The sequence below is a fragment of the Lampetra fluviatilis genome, chromosome 31 (assembly GCF_964198595.1).
Source record: "Lampetra fluviatilis chromosome 31, kcLamFluv1.1, whole genome shotgun sequence".
Lineage (NCBI taxonomy): Eukaryota > Metazoa > Chordata > Hyperoartia > Petromyzontiformes > Petromyzontidae > Lampetra > Lampetra fluviatilis.
In genome coordinates this window covers 9,162,391-9,186,369 of record NC_136305.1, presented here as the reverse complement: position 1 = coordinate 9,186,369, position 23,979 = coordinate 9,162,391, and the positions used below count along the sequence as shown (strand labels likewise).

Genomic DNA, 23,979 nt, shown 5'->3' with positions numbered 1-23,979 from the left:
CAAGAAGTTTTTTTTTTGTATTACAGTGCCCAACTACTTAGACACAACACGATGTGTTCCAATACATTCCTTAAAACACACTTTTTATTGTAAAAATAAAATAGATGAACGTTAATTATGTTTTAAGTCAGATTACCAAAGTTGGTAGTATACAGTTACAACTTTGAATAAAAAAAGTGCAATACCTGTTAGAGGTGGCTAAGCCCTTAAAACAGTTATTTTTTGTGCCCCCCCCCCCCTCCTCCGTTATAAAATGTTTACACCACAGTAAGTCTTATGGTAAATCAGTTGTGGCGGGGCATAGTGTGGGTACGTTCACATTTTACAATCCATCTGGTCAGTGTGGAAACATTGCTGAAATGTCATTGGAGTAAAAGTGTCTGTGTATCGAGTAGCACGGGCCTTGCATTTGTGGTGTCGACGCTTTTATGAATCGAAACGTACCCCTCGTGACAAGGCCTTAATTTCAAACAAAACATCAATCCGGTACGGGATTTGGCCAGTCTTTTCAGAGGAGAACTGATGACCGTGCAAGGCAGGGAGGGGGCCTTTGTCAATGTTGCTTGGAATTTTCAGATGAGGGAATTGGGCTTTTGATGCGGTGCTGACACTGGGAAGTTTGCTGCTGTGATTGGTGATGATCCTGTGTCTTCAGTGTCATTGTAGCAGCAGACAGTGTGGCTTGTAATGCACTCTGCTGCTTTCACCGGCGGTGGCAGTGTTTAAAATGTTGAACCCTATAAGACTGGGATATTCAGTGTTATGATTACATTTCATTCAGATTATTGATGAAGGTCAAAATTGACACATGAATGAGTGGGGTAAATGTTTACAAATATTTAAAAAATATGGTTGTGAATTAGTTATTGTCTGCCACTGCTGTTTCACGCCTCTGATTGTGTTGTTGTTGACATTTTAAAGAATAGGTGCTCTTGGAGAGACACTGATTTACGACTGTGCGGTTTTATTGTAAAGCCCCATTGGACGGGTGAACTGCCAAATATGTCACTGCTCAGTCGCAAGAGACACCCGCAACACGATGGAATTTACTGTCGTGCCCAGGTGGAATCAGAAGCAACACGCTTGCTTGTCTGAAATATAATACATCTAAGTTAGTGTAAAATAAAATAAAAACTACTTCAAGTAGGTGGCCCGCTTTCATGAGAGTACTGTATTCTGGGAAATCTGCTGCAGCTCAAATAATTGACTTTATAAATGTATACATTGTGCCACCGTGTAATTTAAAGTAATGATTCTCGCACATCGAGGCTGATCTTGTGGATTAATCAGTCTTTTGTTTGGGCTGACAAAAATAAATTCCTGAGGTTTAGCATAAACTTGGAAGCATGGCTCAATATTGGATGTTCTCACTCGAACAGAAAATGAAAAGTCCTTTCTGTGCACTTTTTTTTACAATTCGCCTTTCATTGTGTTTTATAAGAGGGGAGATGTGTGTGTGTGCGGTGTGCGTGCTGTGCCTGCTGTGTGTACGTCTAACACTTGTCCTTTTCTTTGTTCCAGGGTCACATGGGTCCAACTGGTCCCCCAGGCCCCCCTGGGCATCCTGGAGATGATGTAAGATGCTTACAGCTTCTCGCAGTCCCTACACCACGATGATAAAATGAGACCTTTGTCAGTGACCTCCGCTTAACCCCCAGCTCTCGCGTCCATGCGGTATACACTCACTCATCGTTGTGCAGCACCAGATAAATACGATATTTAGCTGTGTGCCACAAACAGTGAGTTTGTATGAATAACTACAGGCTACATACATGATTTATTTCATACTTTACACTGTGTATTTTGAACATGCTAGTTGCTGTATTCACACATTATATATATAGTGTATATATATTACAAGTTTTTGTGCTATTTTGAATATGTGTATATCGTGTTTTCGCTCTAATAAGGGATCCTGTTGGTATATGCCTCACAGGCATTTCAACTTGCTCCTTCACTCAGCCCGTGTTTATGCTGGTTGAGTGATGTGCATTCGTTTAACATAAACGCGAGGTATATGCAATATACATGCCATGTGGGGTTGGCGGTGCACCGGTTCGCGCACTGCCCTGGGTGGTATCTGAACCTGTCCCTGGGACCCATTCTTCAGCAACCCACACATGGTCTAGCGAAGGGAAGAAAGTTCAAACAACTGCCATGACAAATACGGGCCACGGGGAGGGCTTCATCCAACTGTGGATTGTCCACCAGCCGAAAATCACTTAGTCATTCGTGAACTGTAAAGTCCACCGTAACGAAGCCGTTGATTGCAATCATTATTCTGTTCATATTGGTGGCGTGATAACCTGTTTTTACATAATAACAAAATATATAATAAGCAACGTTTCAGGGCAGTGGTGCTTCTCCGCTATGAACGAGGGCCGAATGCGTTGAGGGTTTCGTTTTCTCTGCGTTCGAGCTCCACTGGCAGCGCGGTTTAACGAAAGACGCCACGTGTGTGTGTGCGTGCGTGTGCGCGTGTGTACATTGTGAACATTCAGGCCGGGCGATTGCGCGTTAACCTCCGCACGTGTGTGGCCCTCCTCTCTCCGCCGTGTTGTTTCAGGGCAAGAACGGGAAGTCGGGCCGGCCAGGGGATCGTGGCGGGCCGGGTGACATGGTGCGTCTCTCCCCCTCCGCTCACGCTGGCAATGCGATGATCGGTGGTAGTGCTGACCAATTGGAGCCCCTGAGCAGAAATTATTTTTCGGGAACCCCACCACACCCCGCCCCGTCCTAACCCCTCCCTTAAATTGATCAAATCCTGAGTGAGATGATATAGACAATAGATGGATAGATAGAGTGCGTTAAGAGAAATATAGTCACAATTGGGGCAGTAGTGAGATAAGTGCGTGGACAAGAGAGGTGACAGAGATTGAGACATGCTATGCTTTTTTGGAGGTTGTATTCGAGTTGCTATTTCATGCACATCTATTTAATTTATGAATCTGGAGTCACCGGAGCTACTTGGGGGCCCTAAGCTTGTACTTAGTTTGCATACGCCTCGTGCTGCCGCTGGCGATTACATCTGGCAAAGATCACCCCTCGTGAAAATGGGGCTTTAAGGCGCCACTCAAGGTGGCTGAGGCAACAGATGTTCGGTTTTACCCGCACATTCAGATGTACTACCTTCTGCTGCAGATGAACCTTTAATTAAAGGCGAACCTACCACACCACAGCCCATTAGCGTGTGAACCAAAAATAAGTAAATAGCATCATGAAGAGCAGAGGTGACAGGGAAGGGCATTTCCCAGGGTGGTCAGCCACCATCCTGGTCATCTCAACTTGCTCCTTCACTCAGCCCTGTGTTTATGCTGTCTTGACGGATGTGCATTCGTAGGCTGCCTGTGGTTGAACTAGTTATTCAACAAAGATCCTTGTGCCCGTCCATTGTATTGCACGTCACGGCAATTTGAATGAACTATTGCCCCCTTTTACAGGCCAGCATAGTAACTTCTGATATTGATTTTCCACCAGTAGCGTATATATAGAGATGAGAAAAAAGTGTAACAAGGCTTATAGTTGCAGGGATGAGAGGTTAGTTTTGGTGGCAACGCTGTATTCAGTTCTGCGCTGATCACTCGCTCAATACAATGCGCAGCCTAATACTACTTTATTATATGTAGCATTTTTATTTATCCGTATCTAGATACGTGGTATAAAACAGTTGGAAGTGCCCATTACAGAGAAAGAGGAGGAATGTAAATACTTAAACAAATATAAAATACAATATAGTGACTTAGGTTTGCTGTTGGGGTGAGAGGATATGGGTATAAAGCTAGCTTGAAAATGCTTTGTTAGAACTTGACTCAATCCACCCCCTTAATGTGATTCTGAAATTGAGTTAAGCCAATTGAAAAACCTTATGAAAGAAAATCCTGACAAAATGTAAAACTGTGTGAACGTTAGCTTGAATAGTTATTGAACAATTCATCTCAGTATCATGGGCTCAAACACTTAATGAACTGGTTGAAAATCTCAATGTGATTTATTTTTGTAAGGGTCCTAGTTTGGGTGTGGCGGAGATGCATGTACATCAGAGTGAGCTCATTAAATATGTATTGTCAAGTCAGGTTTCAGTTGACACCCTTAAGCCACTGAGAGCCAAACAAAGGCCCTCTCTAACACAACACAGCTGCTGAGACGTAGGCACAGGGTCTGTCAACCCCCCACCATCGTGTAGTTGCGCTGCATTGCCCCTTGCAGTACTCTACAACTGTTTGCGGCAGAGGTGTATTGCAACGTTCCAGGGATGGATGAGAGGTTGTTGCTGTGTCGGCTGGTGGTGTAGGGTCTTGTTGGAATGAACGGGAGCCCCGGAATGCACGGATCCAAGGGACACAGGGTAAGCGAGCCCACCGAGAGAGACGGTCACCACGCCCACCGCAACACCGGCAGTGCGTGACCCCGGACGGACCCCACCCATAAACACGCAGCAGCAGGAGCAGCGAGACGTCTCCCAAACGCTTTACACGCACACCTCGTGGGAACACGCAAAAGCGCTTGACTTCACCGAACACGTGTACAGCTCGGTCCTAAAACAACAACAAAATATAGCAAGTTGTATATAATGGAGCCGAAACGAAGGTCACAGAGTGAGCTTTGGTTGTTGTTGTTGACCAAAATGCAATTTTTGTTATCTTTTAGAAAGAAAATAATGTCACCCGTCTATTTTTATAAACGGTGGTTAAAAAATTATAACAGTGCTCTGTAAAGGTCTTAAGTAACTCTTGGTATGTCAAGAAATGTTATCAACATTATTTGCACATACAGTATATTATTGTATATTGTTGTAAATGCTACTTGATGTATTTGACTCACAGTAATTGATAATAATTGTAATAATTCAAGCGTATACATTTCTAAATGCTTTCAGTTATTGCCCACTTAATCTTTGCACCCTTCAGTTCCTGCAGACTGTTTGATAAAATGAGTACGGATGGAGCACGTTTTCTAAATACCTTATTAGCATTCATACGATAATTTGGAGAAAGTTTATGGTTGTGCTGTGCTTGATTATGAATTACAATAGCATTCGATTTTTTTTGTTATTGCAGCCATGTCGATAACAATGCCGAATACATTCTTCTGCCCAAAGGGATACAACGGGATTCCTGGAGCCAAGGGAGAATCTGGAGGGAATGGTCACCGGGTATGACTGCTGACATACACACACACACCTCATCGTAATTTATATCTTCCTAACCAACCAATCAGGCCCATCCTGGTTCTTAAATAGCATCACTGCCAAGAGAAACATGTACAGAGCTCTAATCGAGGTGGACGGTCCCCTGATTTTAAATTTAGTCACAATTGCGTAACCCCTTCTAATGCTCATCAACAAGATCGCATTGTGAAAATAGGAAGAAGCGCACGTGAAGAGTGTGGTTATTATTGTGATGACGTTACACAGACATGCGGATCTTTCAGAAGGCATTGGTTAGCTGAGGATTCGACTGAAACCCCTAAAAACAATACAATTAAGCTCAGAGGAGTCTTTTACAAAGGGCTGCCCACAGTCACTTTACATCTAAAAATAGCACAACAATGTATAACTTCTGCTGCAATTAAATCACAAAAGATAAAAAAAGGGGTTGAAACTCATTGAAACTACAAAATATTCAAATTTGAGAAATATATGATAAAAAACAGTCTTCAAACATGGCTGGAAAAGGTTCGACCACTCTGTCTTCATTGCATATTCAAATTGCACGGTGCCACCTGATATCGAAGGTGTACGCTGTGAAACAACGCATACGCGTAACATTCATTTTCACATTTAAGTTCTGATAGACTTTACAGCATCCGTGTAGACTCTACTGCTGTAGTTGTGGATTGACCGCCAATTCCTCCGTCTCTTGCAGGGGGAGAGAGGTGCGGCTGGAAAGAACGGTTCCCCAGGCAACGTGGTAAGTGTTTATACCCCCATTACTATTTGCATTCTTTTACATTATTTACCATTAAGTATTATTCAAGTGTATCACTCACACCCAAAAATATAACTCCTACGAGCAATAGCTATTCCACAGTGCTACGTGGTTGCTGAGGTGTGGATACTCACTACAGAGATCTAAAAATAGAATATTAGCAGCCAAAATGAGATACCTTAGCAAATGACCACAGATACCACAAGCAGCCTACCACACAAATGAATCGGTCCTCGTCAAAATCGTATAAAAGGTAGAACAACGCCTAGAGCCGCTGTTGGCATCAAATAAAACTGCAGTGGTTTGGACATGTGACAAGATAAGGGGGCGACTATCCAACATAGTCATCTTACAGGACATGACGTGATTAAAAAGAAAGGGAGAAGATGACCCAGCATCGACTGGATGACGAATGTGATACCAGGCACTGACCAGCCGGCACGACCCTGATAGAGACTGTGAAGGACAGGCAAACACGAAGAAAGTCCACGGATGAGGCATCACTGGCACCCCCATGACGGTTGCGATTTAAGGATCAGATAAAGAACTGATGATGATGATTATTATTGTTACATCACATTTCTCCTACCTCTCTCCGTACCCCAGGGCCCCCAGGGATCAACTGGTGAGCGAGGACGTCCCGGAGGGCCTGGTTCTAGCGTGAGTGTCCGCACCCCGTCCTTGACACAGTCACTCACACACATCCTCTTAATCTCTTCGCTGTGACACAGTCACTCACACACCTTCTGTCGACCTCCACACCACGAGCCATCCCCACGCGTCCCAAGCGCACGTGGCATCACTCACGTGCAGCCACAGTGCGAGCGATTTCTGGGATTCCAGTTAAAAGTAGCATCAATTATTCGTCTAGTACGAAAACGATTCTTCATTTTTTCCAGTGCGGCGTTTCCTCGGGTGTTTCCCGTGAAACGTAGATATGTTACTTTTAATGGTATGGGTCAATTTGAATGTTAGATGCAGGAATATGTTGTATCAGATAACACTGAATGCGTAATAGATGTGGGATTAAACATGCGGAATGCAAAGCAGGAACGTTATAATGTGGTTTCACTATAATTGATCAAAGTTAAGAAGACGTAAATATTTTGTGTGGTTTTGATACTTTTTTCACGAAAGAAGTACATGATATATTTATTTTCTTCTCACCAAATACACTTTCTAACCGTCATCCACTCAAACAACAACAAAAATGAGAGTATAAACCCGGTGACAGCCAAGGGGCACAGCTAACCAAACATGCTCTCAAATACAACTCCTTCAAATATTCCTGTACACGTTCACGCGCGACGGCACCTGTGCTTCTCGGGCTACCGCACCTCCTCAATGCTGACCACTTCGCAAACCCCCTGTGCACAACGCGCCTGAATAAAAACCATCTTCGCAATCAAAGAATGGAATAGGATAATCGATCGTTAACGCCGGCAGCGTTGACGACGTTCACCGCGTGGCGAACTCCAGATGTGAACACGCAGACGTCGCCGTCTCACTCCCTGCCATGAGCAATAAGAAGAGGAAGAGGCATTCAACGTTACAAAACAATCCTTTTAAGAGCATCGGTTCTAATGGTGTGTGTGTATGTTTCCTGACTCAGGGTGCCCGTGGAAGCGATGGGCTGGTGGGGTCAAGGGGACCAGCTGTGAGTACCTGCAGGCATTGAAAGTTATGATCTTGTGCTTTATCACGAATATGAACTGTTACACATTCATCATCATCATCATCATTGGCCATGGTCAATCCACTGCTGGATGATGACCGCGCCGCCCGTCGTATCTCATGGTTCTGCAATGTGATAATCCAGCTACCCGCACACGAGCTCATTTCATCGCTCCATCTCCACAGTGGAGCTCCTCTTGAATACTTTTTTTACGCATTGCCAAAAATATATTTATTTCTTTATTCATAATGGTAAAAATGTACAATCTCTCCTGCCGGAATCGTCAGACAGCAAAGACACGAGGATGTCAAACGACGCAGACAAATCCAAGATTAAACGTCACGTGTTTTCGGTCATTCGGCATCAGTGGGCTGTCACGCGTGCCGACGAGGGAGAGAAAAAAAAACATCGATACTCTTGTTTTGCGGAAAACGTTGAACGCGCCTTACACTTTGCCTATGCTCTAAGAATTGCTGACACAGCGTGCAGACTTTTAAACGATGCTGTCCTTTGCGTTCGCCTGCAGGGTCCACTGGGCAGCGCTGGGTCATCTGGCTTTGTTGGACAGCCCGGAGCTAAGGTGAGTTGGCAGCCTAATTGGTAATAGACCCCAGCCCTGGGCTGAGCGTAGGGAGGTAGAGTACCTTTTTTTCTGCCTTCAGAGGGAAAGAAACGCGGCCAAAAATGGCAGGACGAAGTTAACAATTTCGCCCAGGCAGACTTGGAAAATGAGGCTTAAAACAATGTTATCGTAGGCATGCTACACACTTCAATTTCAACAACCTCAAAAGAAAAGTCAAAATTTCAACACAGGGCATATTGATGGGTAGGCCCATTATATATATGAAAAAATATATATAATAGTATATACTGCCTGTGACTAATTTGGGTGTTCCTAACATACGTTCACGTAATATAAGAGCACAGCGTTAATGCATTTTTTATGCAGGTTTGTCCAAAATAGGTGGTTTGTACTGGTGGTTTAGTTTTGTCCCATCGTACACGACCATAGTTAATGGTGAAGTCAAATCAGTCATAGAGTGAATACAAATTGGGATATGTGGTGGGAGCAGGGGTGTTACCAGTGTCTCGTGGGAGAAGGCTGCCTCTGTGTGGTGGCACCTGCTGTTGGAACTCTGTCCTGCGTAGTTCAGTAGAGGTACCACATTTTCTGGATTATAAGATACACTTTTTTCCCTATGTTTAACAACAACAACAAAAAGTTGGTGTGGTGGGCACTTTAGAATTTGCTTCACGTGTGTGTGATTAGATTTGTATAACTTTATTCACACCTTACTCTCTGGAGCATCTTTTTTTAAATCCTGAGAATGTGGTAAAACAACAGCGTTGGGAAACATGTACGTGCGTATCTTGAACTTCTTTCGCACCTGCACGTAGCCAAACGCGCTAATCAGACCTGCGAGGAGTTTGTGCCTTGCCGTTGATGCTGTGTCCCGCAGCGCGCTCTCACCTGTACCGGTCTGACCAGCCCCGCCGTCGCCGTGTCGTTTGCAGGGTGAGCTCGGCATTGGTGGGTCGCGTGGGCCTGCGGGGCCACAGGGGTCACATGGTGAGGTCGGCCTGCCTGGGTCTCCTGGCCTCGTCGGGCTCCCGGTACGCTTCTTGCTCAGATTTTTTTTTCTCATACATTATTTGTTGTTGTTATTATTATTATTATTGTGTCCCCCCCCCCCCCACCAATTTATTCCCATAATGAGATGAAGAATCTACGGCCCACAGAGCCGTTTGCCACAGAGCTACCTATGAGATCCATTCACGTGACCATTGCATCACACAAGTAGAGAGCTGAAATGTCCCACCCGCACTGCCACAGAGAGAGGAAAATGTTCATCGCATAATTAAAATACATCAAAGTGATGTAATTCAATTATCCGAGCTAGAATTTTAACCAAATTTAGAGGCAGAACCGATTATTACAAAGAAATGTACTCGCTGCACTTGAGAACGCAGTTTCACCACAGGCGGCTGCTTGGTTTTGAATCCCGGGATCTCAGCGTGGTGGCTCAGCTCTCTGACCTCGGAAACCACGGCGCCACCCCCGTTTGTTTTGTTTTCTCTCTCACGCACTCAACAAACACGAGGGAGACGGGGGGCAATGCCTGCCTATGCGCCGTACGTACGGTACGCTCGCTAATGTGTAGAGTCCATTTCATGCACAAGGTCCGCACCGGTCACAGGTTGCCTGTGGACATTATGTAAAGACAGACGATGCGTTTGGCAGGTGTGCATAATACAGAGCTGTATTCATTTTAATAAAACATTTGAACTCTGGACCCGCCTGAAAAAAAAGTATCTTGACACCTGTTGAGGCATTCCTGGGTACATAATTGGATATTATTATGGAGTATATTTTTGAACAGGCGTTTGTCATGAACATTGCGCTGCATATACGACATTGCAGAGAGCATCTGTGTATTCTCACAGTGCTCTCTATCAGTCGTATGTGTGCCACAGTCAAGTGTTTTGTGTGTGTGTGTGCTATCTCTGCCCGCACCGTGCGTGCCCATGCGGCACGAACCGCGTGAGTGCGCAGCGCCTCTACGGGGCAGGGGCAGCGAAATGTGTTCAGCAAAATACACATTTAAGTCTTTTAAATCAATCACGTGTCAGTTTTTTTAATCAGTCACGTTTGCCCTCGGTGCAGCTCTGACCCAAGTGTCCTCGGAGTTTTACTCGAGGCATCAGAGTCCGCTTCGGGCAGTCTTACGGTTGCCATTCACTGAAGACTTCTTGTCCCAGCAGATACCTTCAAACCTCAGTCCACCACACAAACTGCTTATGCAGCGTGTCTGTGTGCGAGCCCCAATTTCTTCCAAGAGGCCAGTGCGTTGCTTTGATTCATTGTCAGAATTAAAACGCGCTGTGATGCACACGGTGCATTACCTCATTGTTTTGTTTGTGTGAAGTGGCGTTTTGTTTTAACCTACGACGTTGTTGAGGCCAGCCACTTTGAACTGCCAATCGTTGTTATTCATATGCGTTGCGTGCTTATGTTTTGTTGTAATGATATTGTTTAAAATTCGAGGGCTGCTATTGTTATTGTCAGCAGTGAAACATTTGAATTGGCGTTCCATGCCACCAAAAGCATTGGAAAGCTAAATATTGTCACATCTCTAACTGTACATAAGCAAGTAAGAAAGTTAAATACAACTTTGCAGCTTTGCTTTGAAAGTTTCTCACGATTATTTACGCGTTCAGATTATTTGGCGAGTATAAATTCCCACATATGATGAGCCACTTCGATGAGCCATCGTGTGTGACCAGGTTGCCTTTGAACAAAAAGAGCTAACAGGTGGGTTTTACCTGCTCAATAAAATAGTTTAGTTACAAATAAATAGATAGCGGTAGCGCATTCACCGCTTGTTGCAGACGTTCACGGTTCGAATCCAGTGGCCACCCTGGTTTTTATTACTGTGGATGTAATAACCATCACAATAACCGCAGTCGGCGGTTACCGTCCCAGGAGGTAATTCGCAAGAATCGGCTCTTGTGTGCTGACGTCAGAGTCCAAGTGGCCAAATTAATCCGCAAATTTCTGACTTGGGATTACACACAGCAGCAGGCATCGCCCCCCCCCCCCCCAACTTTCAGACTCATGCCCTGGGTCACTCTTGCGAATGAGACTCATCCTGGTCTCTCTGAGGTCTCGGCTGGTTACGCAAAATTAACTTGTATTCAAAAACGTTGTGCAATTTTTGTTTTTAACAGGGAAACAACGGACATAATGGGAAATCTGGAAGCAAAGGACCACTTGTAAGTATTTGTGTTTATGTATATATGTGTTATTTACGATGCTGTCATGTATTACTCTCCCTCACTGCACAATCGATTGTGACAAAACAAATGATTCCTTATCGATAATCGATCCAATATAATCACCCACGCTTTATTATGTAGTTACATCGTATTCCAAAGGTTATATTTTAATATTGGAATGTATCTTGCTCATTAACTGAGTCACGGGATGACACATGACTTCTAACTAGCTTAGACAATACACCTTTTTTTTCAAGCAAAGAAAAATCCAATCTCTTTGCGCTAACCGACAATAATGATATCAGAGCTTAACTTCTCACGGAATATTTTCTGCGCGCCCCCCCAACTCCCAGACCCCCCCCACCCCCCTCGCCCCCCCTCGCATCCGACAGTGTGGCTAAGGGGGGCTGGAGGTGGGCAATACATTATTCCGAGAGCTCAGCCCCCTAAACAGCTGCGGCTGACATTAAGCCCTGAATGACTGCTGCTGCTGCTGCTACTCGCGATCGGCGAGTGTGCGACTCCCACCGGGCGACTGGGCTGAGCTAGACGAGAGGACCTGGAGGCCATCGCGCCGAGTCCCAATGTCCCGGTCGCTCGTGGGTGTTTTGTGTCGCACGGCAGCGGGAGGCAGAGTCGGCGATGCGCTTTGTTATTCTTTTGCGAGATCGCCCACGCACCGCACGGTGTCCTGCCCAATGCAGCCAGCGCTCGCGTGGAATGTCATCTGCTTGGCACATTACGTAGACATAACATCGACAGAAGTAGGTTAGTTCTATGGGGGGAAAGTCAAAAAGGAAAATTAAATTTTTTTAAGGCATTTATTTCTGGCCCGAAATGTTGATCTTTCTTACCTGGAAAAACCTATGACGCAGTCGGAGTGACTGTAAAAAAAAGTCTGGCTGTATGGTTGAAATATGTGTTTATGTCTATGTGTGGTCGTCTGTAATAATATCAAAAAGTATTTAAACATTTCTGTAAATTATGCAGGAATGCTGTAAATATTAACTTGAAAGATCAATATGCACAGTATATATTAACCAACATATTTAATTTCAACCATCTTCAATTACATATCCCACAATTGATTCTACCATTAGTCACAATTAACAACCATGTTTATGATGATGATGATGACGATTATTGAGATGTGGATGATGATTGGGCACAAACATTTAAGCAAGTTATCGTGATTGACCAAACGATGCCCTCAATTCCATTACAGCCTGTCATCCACAAGATTGGCGAGTGCCATCCTAGGAAATGCGTCACCTCTGGCTGTCACCCATTAGTGAGTGTGTGGGCATGAGGACCCACACTAGGAGTGCAGCAGACGGTGGGGTGGAACATGGGGTGTGGTGGCACATGCAATGTGGTGGGACATGTGGTGTGGTGGTACATGCGGTGTGATGTCATGTGGCGGTGCTGTGACCGCGAGTGGTGTCTGTGTGACCCCTGACCCTTCACAGGGAAACCCTGGCATTTCTGGAGCCCCCGGCTTCCCTGGCCCCCAGGGAGTGTTGGGCCTCCCAGGTCAAACCGGCCTCGCTGGCCTCAAGGGGCCCTCTGTGAGTACTGCACGTGGCCTTTGCACACAGATCGAAGCTGCAGTCGTTAAACGCGAATGTGATTAACACGTAATGCACACACCGCCTAAAGAAAGCAACTTTATCCACACCGGATTGTTATGACCACTGATATGTATTATTTAAAACTGCTTACTTAATAAGGTATAATGGATAACAATGAGGCTCTTGTTGTACCCGTGGCAGTGACCCTTGTATCAGACTACAAAGACTCTGTGTGCGGCTCTGCTGCATGATGTAAACATTGCATGTGTTTATGAAACCAACTGGTGGAAAACTGAAATTAGATTATGTTAGGTTTCTGAACATTCTTCTATGGATAAAGTTACGAATGTTTGTGAGATTTACAGATCATCGGCATTTCACCTTCAATGAATGTCTCACACGAATTTTAATCCTGGATGTTTGTTCCACTCAGGGCGATATTGGAATTCCCGGCTTGAAGGGAGAACCAGGCTCCAAGGGTGAACACGTGAGTACACATGTCCAGCTCCCTCAATTTATAAATTACGCACCTCGAGATGTACTGCATGGAAGGGCGCGATATGAAGAATAAATGATTACGATGATTATCATGATGTACGTCGAATTATTGCAGTTGTCTAAATACTTGGCTCAGGAGGAGTGATTGTGCTGTGGGATGGTAGAGGCTTGAAAAGATGGTGGAGGTCAGGGGATCAGTAACCAAAATAACAAGAAGAGCCTTTTTTTTTATTCGGTAAAAAAAACTCGAATATTTCAAGAGCCGCAATGCATGTGGTGGATATCAGACGATGGGTCCTTAATAAATAACATCACGGGGCAGTATTTTAAGAGTCGCATGCGGCTCCGGAGCTGCGGGCTATCGATTCTCTGTTCCAGGTAGAGGCATGATGGAGGTTGAGGTTTAAGGACTACGTGGAGCATGACTAAACACCACATTCAGTAATGTCATTATGCATCTGTCAAAAGAAGAGAGCTCGCGTGCAGTGTGAACAACTTGGGGCAGCAGCGTGGGACTGAGGTCAGGTTAAAAGGATCTTCCCAAGCAGGTTTTTTCGTTCGGAACGCTCAGGGGCATCTCACCGCTGGTTTGAACGGCTGCTGTCACAGTTATCATTATTTCTCTCAAGCAAACAGGACACAAATTGGGAGCGCAGATTTGGTGATGCGGCAATTACGGCTGCAGCTGTGCATACTGCCGTGCGTCATTGTCACATGAGCAGAGCTGGGAGCACACCTCCTGTACGGGAGCCACATTGATATCCGCATGACGCACAAATGCTTAGATAGGGGCTCAAGGTGCCTGCCGTTGTTGTTTTTCCGACACCTCCAGACTTGTCCACTCAGATAGGGGCATCTTCCAGCAGGGTCGATGTCCAGCTCAATCCCTTCCCCGTGTTGCCTGGGAGGGGCATGGGGAACATCAACATTCAACGAATGAAGGAGGATGGACACAATGCTGACCGCACGACCCTCCCGCAGCACCACGCTGGCTTTAATAGGTGCTCGCCGACAGCACTAGACCGGGAGCCTTTGTCATTGAGTGTGTGTGTGTACGTGTGTATGTGCGTGTGTGCGTGTGTGCCTTGGTGGCTCTGTCTGTCCGATTCAGGGCAACGTTGGTCTCACGGGAGCCGCGGGTTTGTCTGGAGAAGAGGGCAAGCGTGGCAGCCCCGGCGAGCAGGGCAACGTTGGCTTGGCCGGCCCGGGTGGTGCCAGGGTAGGTTCACATTGTGCTGCAATGTTGTCAGAGCAACATACACAAGCCTGGTGTTGCGTCTACCAAACAGATGGACGTGTAGCTCAGCGTCCCATTGCAAGGACTTTACGGATCTCCATTGCTGGGAGGTCACATCTAATATCGAACTGAGCTAAAATGCTGCAAACGGTTTGTGAGTGAAAGTGCCTTAATGTCTGCCCTGATGATTGGTTTGTGTGCAGGGTGCCCCTGGAGTCAATGGCTTCCCAGGTCCCAACGGGGGTGCGGGTGGCATGGCAAGTGAACTCCAATTGCATTTCTCGAAACAGCGAACGAGCACAACGTTACCCATATGCAACACACATAACCTCTCATACATAATATACACGGAAGTTGCAATTACATAATACTTTAAGCACATGCATGTGTGCAAAAAAAATTGTATACGTTTGTGGCGTGCACCATCACCATGTATTGTGGTCGTTATTGGGCGCGCATACGTGCGTGCAGTTATTGCGATTGCGTGTCGCTGATGCGTGTGCATGTGTGTGTGCCCATGTGCGTGCGTACGTGTGCGTGCTTGTGTGTGCGTGTGCACGTGCGTGCTTGTGTGTGTGCCCCACCTCGTACCAGGGCCTGCCTGGTGATCGAGGAGCGGCCGGTCCTTCCGGAGCCAGGGGCCTCCCCGGCGAGCCCGGCAACCCCGGCGAGGCCGGTGGCACGGGAGCGAGGGTGCGTGCTGCCTCCTGCCCTCCCCCCAGCCACCTCTTTACCCTGCCACCACCGCCACCGCCGCCGCTGCCCCCGTGCCACGGCTCACAAAGCGGGGGCCCAGCACCTGCACCATGGCCCAGAGATGAGCTCTAGATGGGGCGTCACGGAAAGTCAAGTCTCAGAGGCTTACCGCTCAATTGAACCCTGAACCAGTGTGGGAAATTCCACATTCTTATGACGGGGCCAAGTATCCCTATTGGGCAACCACTGTTAACTTCCCCAGGAAGTGATGGTCGTTTCATTCCCCCAGGGGTCAATTACGATTGTACTTGCGTCGTTTGTAATGAATTGCAATCGCCATGTAATTGTGATTATAATTCCTGCTGACACTGCTGCTGCTGTAATAGTCATCATAATTGACCTCGGGTGTGCTGGATGGATGACGGCTGAGTTGATTCCCCGACGAGTATTTTGAACTCGCAGAACTTCAGATGGCGAGCCCGTGCGCTCTCCTGCTGCGCTCTGCCCGGCTGAATATCGTGCACAGCGCCCAGGCGGACGGGCGCGTGGCATGGCATGGCTATCGCTTGCCCGAGAGTGCGAAAGATTTTATTCTTGGAGTGCATCTCGGGCAATTGTGCGATGCCCCCTTGGCTTCGTCCGTTGGCCGTCGCGCTGACCGCATCCCGTGTCTCTTCCGCAGGGTGCGCCGGGGTCTACTGGCAGCAGTGGCCCTTCTGGAAAGGCTGGTGCTCAGGTAAACGCGCTTGCGAGCCCCTTTTTAAAGTGCGATGTACTTTTTCAGTTGGCTTTGTATTTTTTTTTAAGTGGTAATGAAAAAATATTGCATATTATGAGTTAACTTTTTTGCAAAAATAGTTCAGGAAATTAAAAAAATATACACGGTTAAAATGTAATCTAAATGCTCATGGTAGTGAATATTTTTTCTAAACGAGTCGAGTATTCATTTACGTAACATTTCTATAGAGTTGAAGCAAAATATATGTCGCATTCATTGAGTAGCGTTTGTTGGAAATACGTGTACAGCCCCGACAGCTTTTGATCAACAGCGGCCTTATCTCAGTTGTGACCGTGGGGCTTCGATGTCTTCCTGTGTGCGTTGCCGCGTGCGTTTTCCTGCAGGGTGCAGCTGGACAAGAGGGCCGATTGGGTCGACCAGGCTCCACCGGGAGCCGAGGATCTCCTGGTCCCATGGGATTCCCTGGGCCCAAGGGCATTGATGTGAGATCATCACGCCACTCACCTGATGGCTTTGTGGAGTTGTAGTCTTAGTATTTGGATTTAATTTAGTCATTCTCTTCGTTTAGTCAATAATTTAGTCCATTTTTAACCAGCGGTCTCCGTAAATCTTTTCATCTACAATATGTAGCCAATGGACATTTTGGTTTTCCTTGGTGCACTGCAGTCTCAATGCAGTGCACAAGCAAATCCCATCTCACGTAGGAACCTATGTGGGGTGCCATGGTGGCGAGAAGTTAACTACCTCGCCTGATATACAAGAGGTCGTGGGATCGATCCAGACCCTGATGCCTGTATATTTGGAGTTTGCATGTTTTTCCCGTCGTCGCATGGATTTTTCTCCAGGCCCTCCGGTTTTTCCCTCCACATTCATGAACGTGTATTTAGATTATTTGGCTGCTATAGGTTTCCACGCGATAAGCCACTTTGTTGAGTTGTCATTGTGGCCAGGTCCTTTCTGAAAAAAGAGCGCTGGAGCTGAGTTTAGTTTACCTGTGCACAAGTGTGACCATGCAAGGCACACGCACGCTGACACAAAATGCATCTCGAGAACATCTCGTTTCTCCGCAGACATGGTGATGTAACTGCAGTGTGGGTTTTACCCCTCGCCGCTGTTCGGTTCGAAGTCCAACGTTTCAGTCCCCTCCATGCTCCCGGCACGTGAAGATAATTGTCAGATGTTACAACCCGAAAGCCGACGCAGTAGTAACTGCAATCTGATGGAAATCGCTTGAGCAATTGCAAAAATGGAACTGCCGCACTTTCAAATCGTGACAATTTGGGCACAATTTTGAAGTGAAATGTGTTGTGATTTCACGCACGATTTGAAGTGGAGCAGGGATGCAAAGGAACCGTTTGTGCTTGGCAAGTGCAGCGGCGTCCGCGTCATCTGGGAGCATAAACCATCATCAAGCCATCTCCCGTCATTCTCGCAGCAGTGGCTTTTGGCTAACAATCAAACATCGCGTGCTCCAGATGTGGCCATCTGGACCGCTCTTCCTATCGACATTAGGAAGCCACTGGGAGCTACGCGCTTTTAAATCAAGATTGAAAACTAATTTCTTGAGAAATAGATTTTTTGTGTTTAGTTTGTTGTCCTTCCCATCGCACCTCCAATGAGCATGGTTGGCCGCGTACGGTGTGAAAGAAGTTCAACATACGTACAGGAGAATTTATGAATTCCACGCGTCGGATGCGGCTGATGGAACTGCTGTCGCTCCTCTGTTCCACAGGGGGAGGTTGGGCCACCCGGTGCCACTGGCGGCAATGGAAACCGCGGTCCCATGGTGAGTCAGAAATAAACAACAAATTTTTTAATAATATTTGTAAAATTGCTCAACGGTCACGCCGCCGGGCCGCGTTGGCCTGCAGCAACGCAGTGAATGTCGGGATAACCCTCGGTGTTGGGAAACACAACAAAGGGCAATGGTGGAGCCCAAAGTCTCCCACGTAATGTGTTTTCCTCTCCCAGGGTGTTCCTCTCCCCGAGTGTCCCTTTTGCTGGATGTCCCCCTTGTTGAGTATTGCCTTGCTGTGTGTCCCACTTGATGCGTGTCCCTTTTGATGAGTGGCCTCCTTGCCGCGTTACCCCCTTGCCGCGTGTCCCCCTTGCCGCGTGTCCCCCTTGCCGCGTTACCCCCTTGCCGCGTTTCCCCCTTGCCACGTGTCCCCCTTGCCGCGTTACCCCCTTGCCGCGTTACCCCCTTGCCGAGTGGCCCCCTTTGCTGACCGCAGTGTCTGTGCTGGCACAGGGCGAGTCTGGGAAGGATGGGGAGAATGGAGCACGGGGAGCGGGCGGCCTCATGGTGAGTGGCGCTGGGCTTTACGTGGAGTGCGGTTCTCGTGCCCTTCACTCCCCATTCACGGTCTCTTTCCATTCCACACCGGTTGGAGATGGGAGCTTACCTGCAGGGGATTTTAGGCGTTCATCGTGGTGTTTGGAAACACAGGAAACGTTGTTAAGTGACTCCTCTGCTACTCCAAGTCTAGAATTCTCTGCCCCCAGCCGTCCGTGCTGTTGACTCCCTGCCCCCTGTTCAAGTCTTTCCCCCACCTCCGATTAGCACGGTTGGCTGCTTACGGTGCGAAAGCAGTTCAACATCCACACATAAAAGTCCAGGCTCAAAGACCTTCCATTGCCTATGACTGACTGACTGTCTGCCTGCATCTCGATACAATAAATACGCCCACTGTTTCTGCAACAGCGTTCTGAGGTGTGGTCGCACTTAGACATTGTACAAATCCGCATCGTCAAAAGGGGGACTTGCACGTGACGACCCGAGGCCACGGGTGCATGGGTCGTGGGTCACACGGCTAACGCTCCTTGTGTTCGCGTGGCAGGGCGCAAGCGGAGAACGAGGAGAGCAGGGGGCCTCTGGACTGGGTGGCCCACAGGTAACGGGCGACCACGCACGCACAGACCAGCAGCAGATCGCTGCGAGAAACATCCGGGGATGTGATGCCGATGCGAATAAGACTTACCTAGGTTTGATCACCACGTTTGCTGTGCACGTAACGTGCCTCTTCGTGTTGTGTTCGGTATTTATTGTGCGGCATTTTGACATGCAGTTGCATGATTGACGCTGTGTTAAATTAAATTAGCGAGATGGTATTGATTGGATTGTGGGCAAAAGTACCACATCGCCTTGCTGCTCACACGTTGGATATATGTTCCTGTAGGAAACTACAAGCAATGCAGATGATAATGATCTTCACGGTGATAATGTTGATGATGATAATGATTGTGATGATGATTATGATGAGACAGATGTGACGATGATAATGATGATGATGACGATGATGACGATAATGTTGATGAAGATGATTGTGACGATGGCGGTGGTGGTGATAAAGAGGTGAGAGATGTGACGACAACAACGAAAATGATGATGACGATGATAACTCCGACGACGATGATAATGACGATGATGATGATAACGACGACGTGGATGATGATGATGATAAACGCAGCCCTAACCGAGCTATTTTTCTTTATATTTCAGGGTGTGCCTGGCTCCCCTGGTGGACCTGGCATGGCTGGCAGACTGGGTGACAGAGTGAGTATTGCTGCTGCAATCAGTTGGCAATAGAGTGGCAGGAACTGTGTTTGTCATCGAGTAAACATCAGGTGGACGTTGAGTGGCATTCATGCGAGCAGTAGAAACTTGTTTACCTTTCTCTTTGTAGTTGAATGATGCGCTTTTGTTTTGAGAGGCACATTTGCTGGGTTAAAGACGCTTTTACTGATATGCCCCATGGAACCTTGACATTGATGAAACGTGCGGCAGTCTTCATAAGTTAATAATTAATTGCATCACATCCGTGCCCATTCTCCTTATATATGTGCAATGGTGAGCCCTCTGCGTCAGAAAACCCGAGGCCTGATATCAGGTTTCCGGCACGCCTGGGGGTCCTGAGTCCAGTTTCGGAATCGATGTTGGCCCCCCATTCACCAGCCCGGACTGATCAGGACCATGAAGTGTGGTCAAATAGCTCCCCCGTGACCGATATATTGTATGGGGAAGCTTTCATCCAGCAGTGGATTAACAATGATAAATATAATCATTATAATTACGTTATCTACTATGAAATAGGATGAGTTGGATACAACTGAGACAGAAAAGACAGAATATGGTAACTATGGCCCCACGAATCAAAAACAGTGCCACTTGAAGTCGACGCCGCTGCCATTTGTGGCAGCACAAATCACTTGCGCACAACGAGGTGGAAACGCGCGATTCCACGTCGCACAGACCTCCGTTCAAAAAATAAATAACCACTCACCTGGCGCTACGTAAGTTGATGTGAGTTTGCCGGCAACCTCTTCGCATTGTGGATCATCGCCGTGTAACAAACACCGTGTGCTTCCCCCCCCCCCCCCCCCGTGTCCACTGCTCCCACTGCCACCTCTGCCCTCCAGGGAATGCCGGGAGATTCTGGTGCGCCTGGAATTTCTGGTATCAAGGTAAGAAAGACCCTGGCAGCCTCGGCACGTACATAGTGATGGCGGAAATGACGACGCATTTTAAACCGTTTGTGTTTATGAGCAACATTTGACATTATGATACACGGCGTGTCAATGAAGGTGTCATCCGGGATTAGGTAATTGTATTTGGATGTTGGTTTGGGCAGTGTGGTTGAATGTAGGAGAGAGGTCGAGTGTTTGACAAAAAAAAAACTATTGGAGTGATATTGAACAACTCAACACAGAAGCAAACGAAACTGTCCATGACATAACTCTTTTAAAAAAGCACACGAACATTTGTGATGCAGGACATTTACTCCTTTTTTTGTTTTACACAGCCAATGATTGGAACCCGTTTACCCCCATGACAGAATGAGAGATTTTTCCAACCAGCATCAGAATATTCATAACACGAAAGGTGTGATTTAGAATGAGCTTGACCTTTTGTAACTTTCTAACATGGGACACGAAGTTATTACGTGCGCTGTCGACGCCACCGGACAATGATCCACGGTCGATGGAGTCGATCGACTAAACCAATCACGTGTTGAACAACGGCATGGGAGTGACATGCAGTGTCTGAGTGGGGAGACTCATGCGGTCGCATCTTCTCACCACCGAGCGAGCGCGTGAGCGAGTCATTCCAATCAAGCTCACTCGCACCGCTGATGATAATCACTCTCACAGTGGATGCTCTCTTGATGCGCACCCTGCACATAACCTGTATTCAGATGAGTAAAGAAATGAATCCAAAACCAATCAATTCCTTTCTTGTGTATGATGGCATCAAAATGTTCCGAAGCTAAATGCCAATGTCGTGCTCTGCTAGCCACAACAGGAGGGCTTCAGGATAGAGTGCATGCAGTTTTGCTATTCCTCTGTTGAAGGAATGCAAACAAAACGATTATGCATTATATGTGCATGCATCAGTATCAATTATGTCAGTGATTTTTTTTCAGTTTTGTGTACATAAAATAATACAAATAAAATAAAACTGTTGCGAATAAATAAATATTTTTTAAATATCTTATTTTTTTACTTTCTTTTACAACCACCAAAAAAATACTTTAAAATAAAAAAAAATGGAAGAGCCATTTGTGAAGATGCGACACTTGCTACTGACGCTGCGAGATAAACAGTTGTGCTCCGTGCCACAGCAGCCCCGCCGACAGCATTAAGAGGCTCAGACATTCAGACCGGTGTAAACAAATGTTGCTTCCTCCCAAAAATTGTTCCCCCAAGAGAATTAATATAAGTTCCCACCACCGGCAAAACATTGCTCTCGTTAGGCATATGCTCGGCTTAATTTCTCCCTGAATATGTTTCGAATCACTGGTAGGTTGCAGTAGGCATTTGCCTCGTAGCCAAAGCCATATAAGAAGGTATACTGGATGTGGTGTGCCAGATGTGGAAATATTTTTACGATTGCTAGCCTGGTCTGACTTGGCTGAAATTCATTCCATTGGATTAGAGTTGCATTCTTAAGTGATGCAAATATTCAGAAGGGAAACCAATATTCCCAAATGTTTGTTGGAAGGGGAACTGAAATTTGTGGCAGAACAAATACTTGTGGGGTCCATATAATCTCTGACAAAGTGGCTTTGTCAAACACGTTATGTAGACACACTTACCATGTGCTCACTCACCCACGTATTCACTCACACATTTACTCACTCACTCACTCACCCACTCTCCCACTCACTCCCTCACGCTGTGTGTTTCAGGGTGAGGCTGGCACACCTGGTGAGCGCGGTTCTACTGGTTCCGGCGGCATCCAGGGCATCCGTGGTCAGGCTGGAACCCCCGGCACCTCTGGAGCCAAGGTGAGATGGATTCCTCGAGGGAGAGAGGCCGGGAGAGCGGGTCAACTCCTGGCACCCCACCGAGTGGTGGCGCATTGGTTAGCGCACTGCGATACTGCTATCTCGACAAACTGGGTGTAATTCCTGGGCTCGGGTAAAATCAGTAGCAAGTGATATCAGAACCTGTTCTGGCCTCTGCCTCCACTAATCCGATATTGACAATGGGTACTGGACATCTGTGGAATCTACTGGACATCTGTGAAGAAGATATTCATAGCTCATCGGATTCCTCCAATCTAAATAAAGATTCTGATTCTGTTAGCACTCGGGAGACTTAGGCAGCCATAACCACACCGAGCCGCTAGAGCGTCACGCTGGCCCAACAGTCAGTGCAGCAGCTACTGGGCGATGCTTTGTCCCCCGTTGTAACCACGGCCACCGTAGCAGGCACGTTGGGACCTAATCCGCATTGGAACCTAAAGTTGCCCAAAGCAGGGCGCCTGAATGCGTGTCAGCAGACGTGCTTTAGCAACACAACGTCCGGCAGTTTAAAAGGAGTAATGCGGTTGCTTCTGTAAAATGAACCTTGCCTGCATGTCGTCTGTCTGGTGTTGTCTGGGAAACGTTTGATGCACGACGACGGCAGCACAGCATTTGCTGTTTGTCACAAATGTGACTTCCTCGGCGTCTGGGTAGATTAGACCCCGGTTTGTAGGTGGCTCTGCTCAGTCATGTGAAATATGCACACGATGCACAGTGGCATAGTGCAATTGGCGTGGCGACCTCGTGCAATTCATGAAATGGAGTCACCTGTTCAAAGTATAAACCATACTACTAAACTCTTTTTATTTTACCCAGCTAAGGCCCACTGAGCTATATATTTTTTTTTCAGAAGCGACCTGGCCACAAACGATAGCTCAACGAAGTGGCTTATCGTGTGGACATTTATAGCAGCCAAATACTCTTAAACGCATGTTCATGTGGAGGGAAAAACCGGAGGACCCGGAGAAAAATCCACTTGACCACGAAAAGAGAGACATGCAAACTGCAAATATACAGCAGGCATCAGGGGTCGGGATCGAACCCACGACCTCCTGCATACCAGGCGAGGTAGTGAATATCTCGCCACCGTGGCAACCCTATTCGCTGCCCGGCATCAGCCCAGGGGGCACCCACGCAATGGCGCCAGCTGCACACCCGGTAGCTACTCCGCTGCTTCGATGGCCCAGTGTCTGTCCCTCCGCGAAAGCGTCGTGAAGCGGCAGTGAGCCACAGAGTCCCGTGGTCTCACTCCATCAGGGTGCACGTTTTGGTGTTCGTTTTCCGTTTGCTGTTGCTTTGGAGGCGGTTTCACGTTTCTGTTATTCCATCCCATGGCATCCTGATTGTGTTTTTTCCTAAAGTGTTTGGTGCGAGTGTTTTTTTGACTGCCGTTGGTTTTGTTATTCTTATCGCTGTACATGAATGGCGTCCTTATGTAAACGCTCTCACTTCTCCGTCGGGCCTTTGGTGAATGGGTGCATTTTTGGCACGGCAAAATCTTTGTTTCTAAGCCAAGATATCCCCAGATAAATATTATTCATTAGACCTAGT

The 23,979-nt window shown here is 46.9% G+C and overlaps 1 protein-coding gene across 1 annotated transcript in view; it reads left to right on the top strand.

The window, feature by feature from the left end:
* The window catches only part of LOC144943523 (uncharacterized), a 77,228-nt gene that overhangs the window by 30,546 nt on the left and 22,703 nt on the right, over positions 1-23,979 (top strand). The window contains exons 10-32 of the mRNA XM_078871051.1: positions 1,522-1,575; positions 2,567-2,620; positions 4,292-4,345; positions 5,099-5,152; positions 5,865-5,909; positions 6,534-6,587; positions 7,540-7,584; positions 8,129-8,182; positions 9,118-9,216; positions 11,332-11,376; positions 12,849-12,947; positions 13,384-13,437; positions 14,560-14,667; positions 14,889-14,942; positions 15,280-15,378; positions 16,064-16,117; positions 16,504-16,602; positions 17,853-17,906; positions 18,372-18,425; positions 18,961-19,014; positions 19,623-19,676; positions 20,540-20,584; positions 22,309-22,407. Coding sequence (XP_078727177.1) covers positions 1,522-1,575; positions 2,567-2,620; positions 4,292-4,345; positions 5,099-5,152; positions 5,865-5,909; positions 6,534-6,587; positions 7,540-7,584; positions 8,129-8,182; positions 9,118-9,216; positions 11,332-11,376; positions 12,849-12,947; positions 13,384-13,437; positions 14,560-14,667; positions 14,889-14,942; positions 15,280-15,378; positions 16,064-16,117; positions 16,504-16,602; positions 17,853-17,906; positions 18,372-18,425; positions 18,961-19,014; positions 19,623-19,676; positions 20,540-20,584; positions 22,309-22,407 — 1,485 coding nt within the window. The remainder of the gene's footprint in view (positions 1-1,521; positions 1,576-2,566; positions 2,621-4,291; positions 4,346-5,098; positions 5,153-5,864; positions 5,910-6,533; positions 6,588-7,539; positions 7,585-8,128; positions 8,183-9,117; positions 9,217-11,331; positions 11,377-12,848; positions 12,948-13,383; positions 13,438-14,559; positions 14,668-14,888; positions 14,943-15,279; positions 15,379-16,063; positions 16,118-16,503; positions 16,603-17,852; positions 17,907-18,371; positions 18,426-18,960; positions 19,015-19,622; positions 19,677-20,539; positions 20,585-22,308; positions 22,408-23,979) is intronic.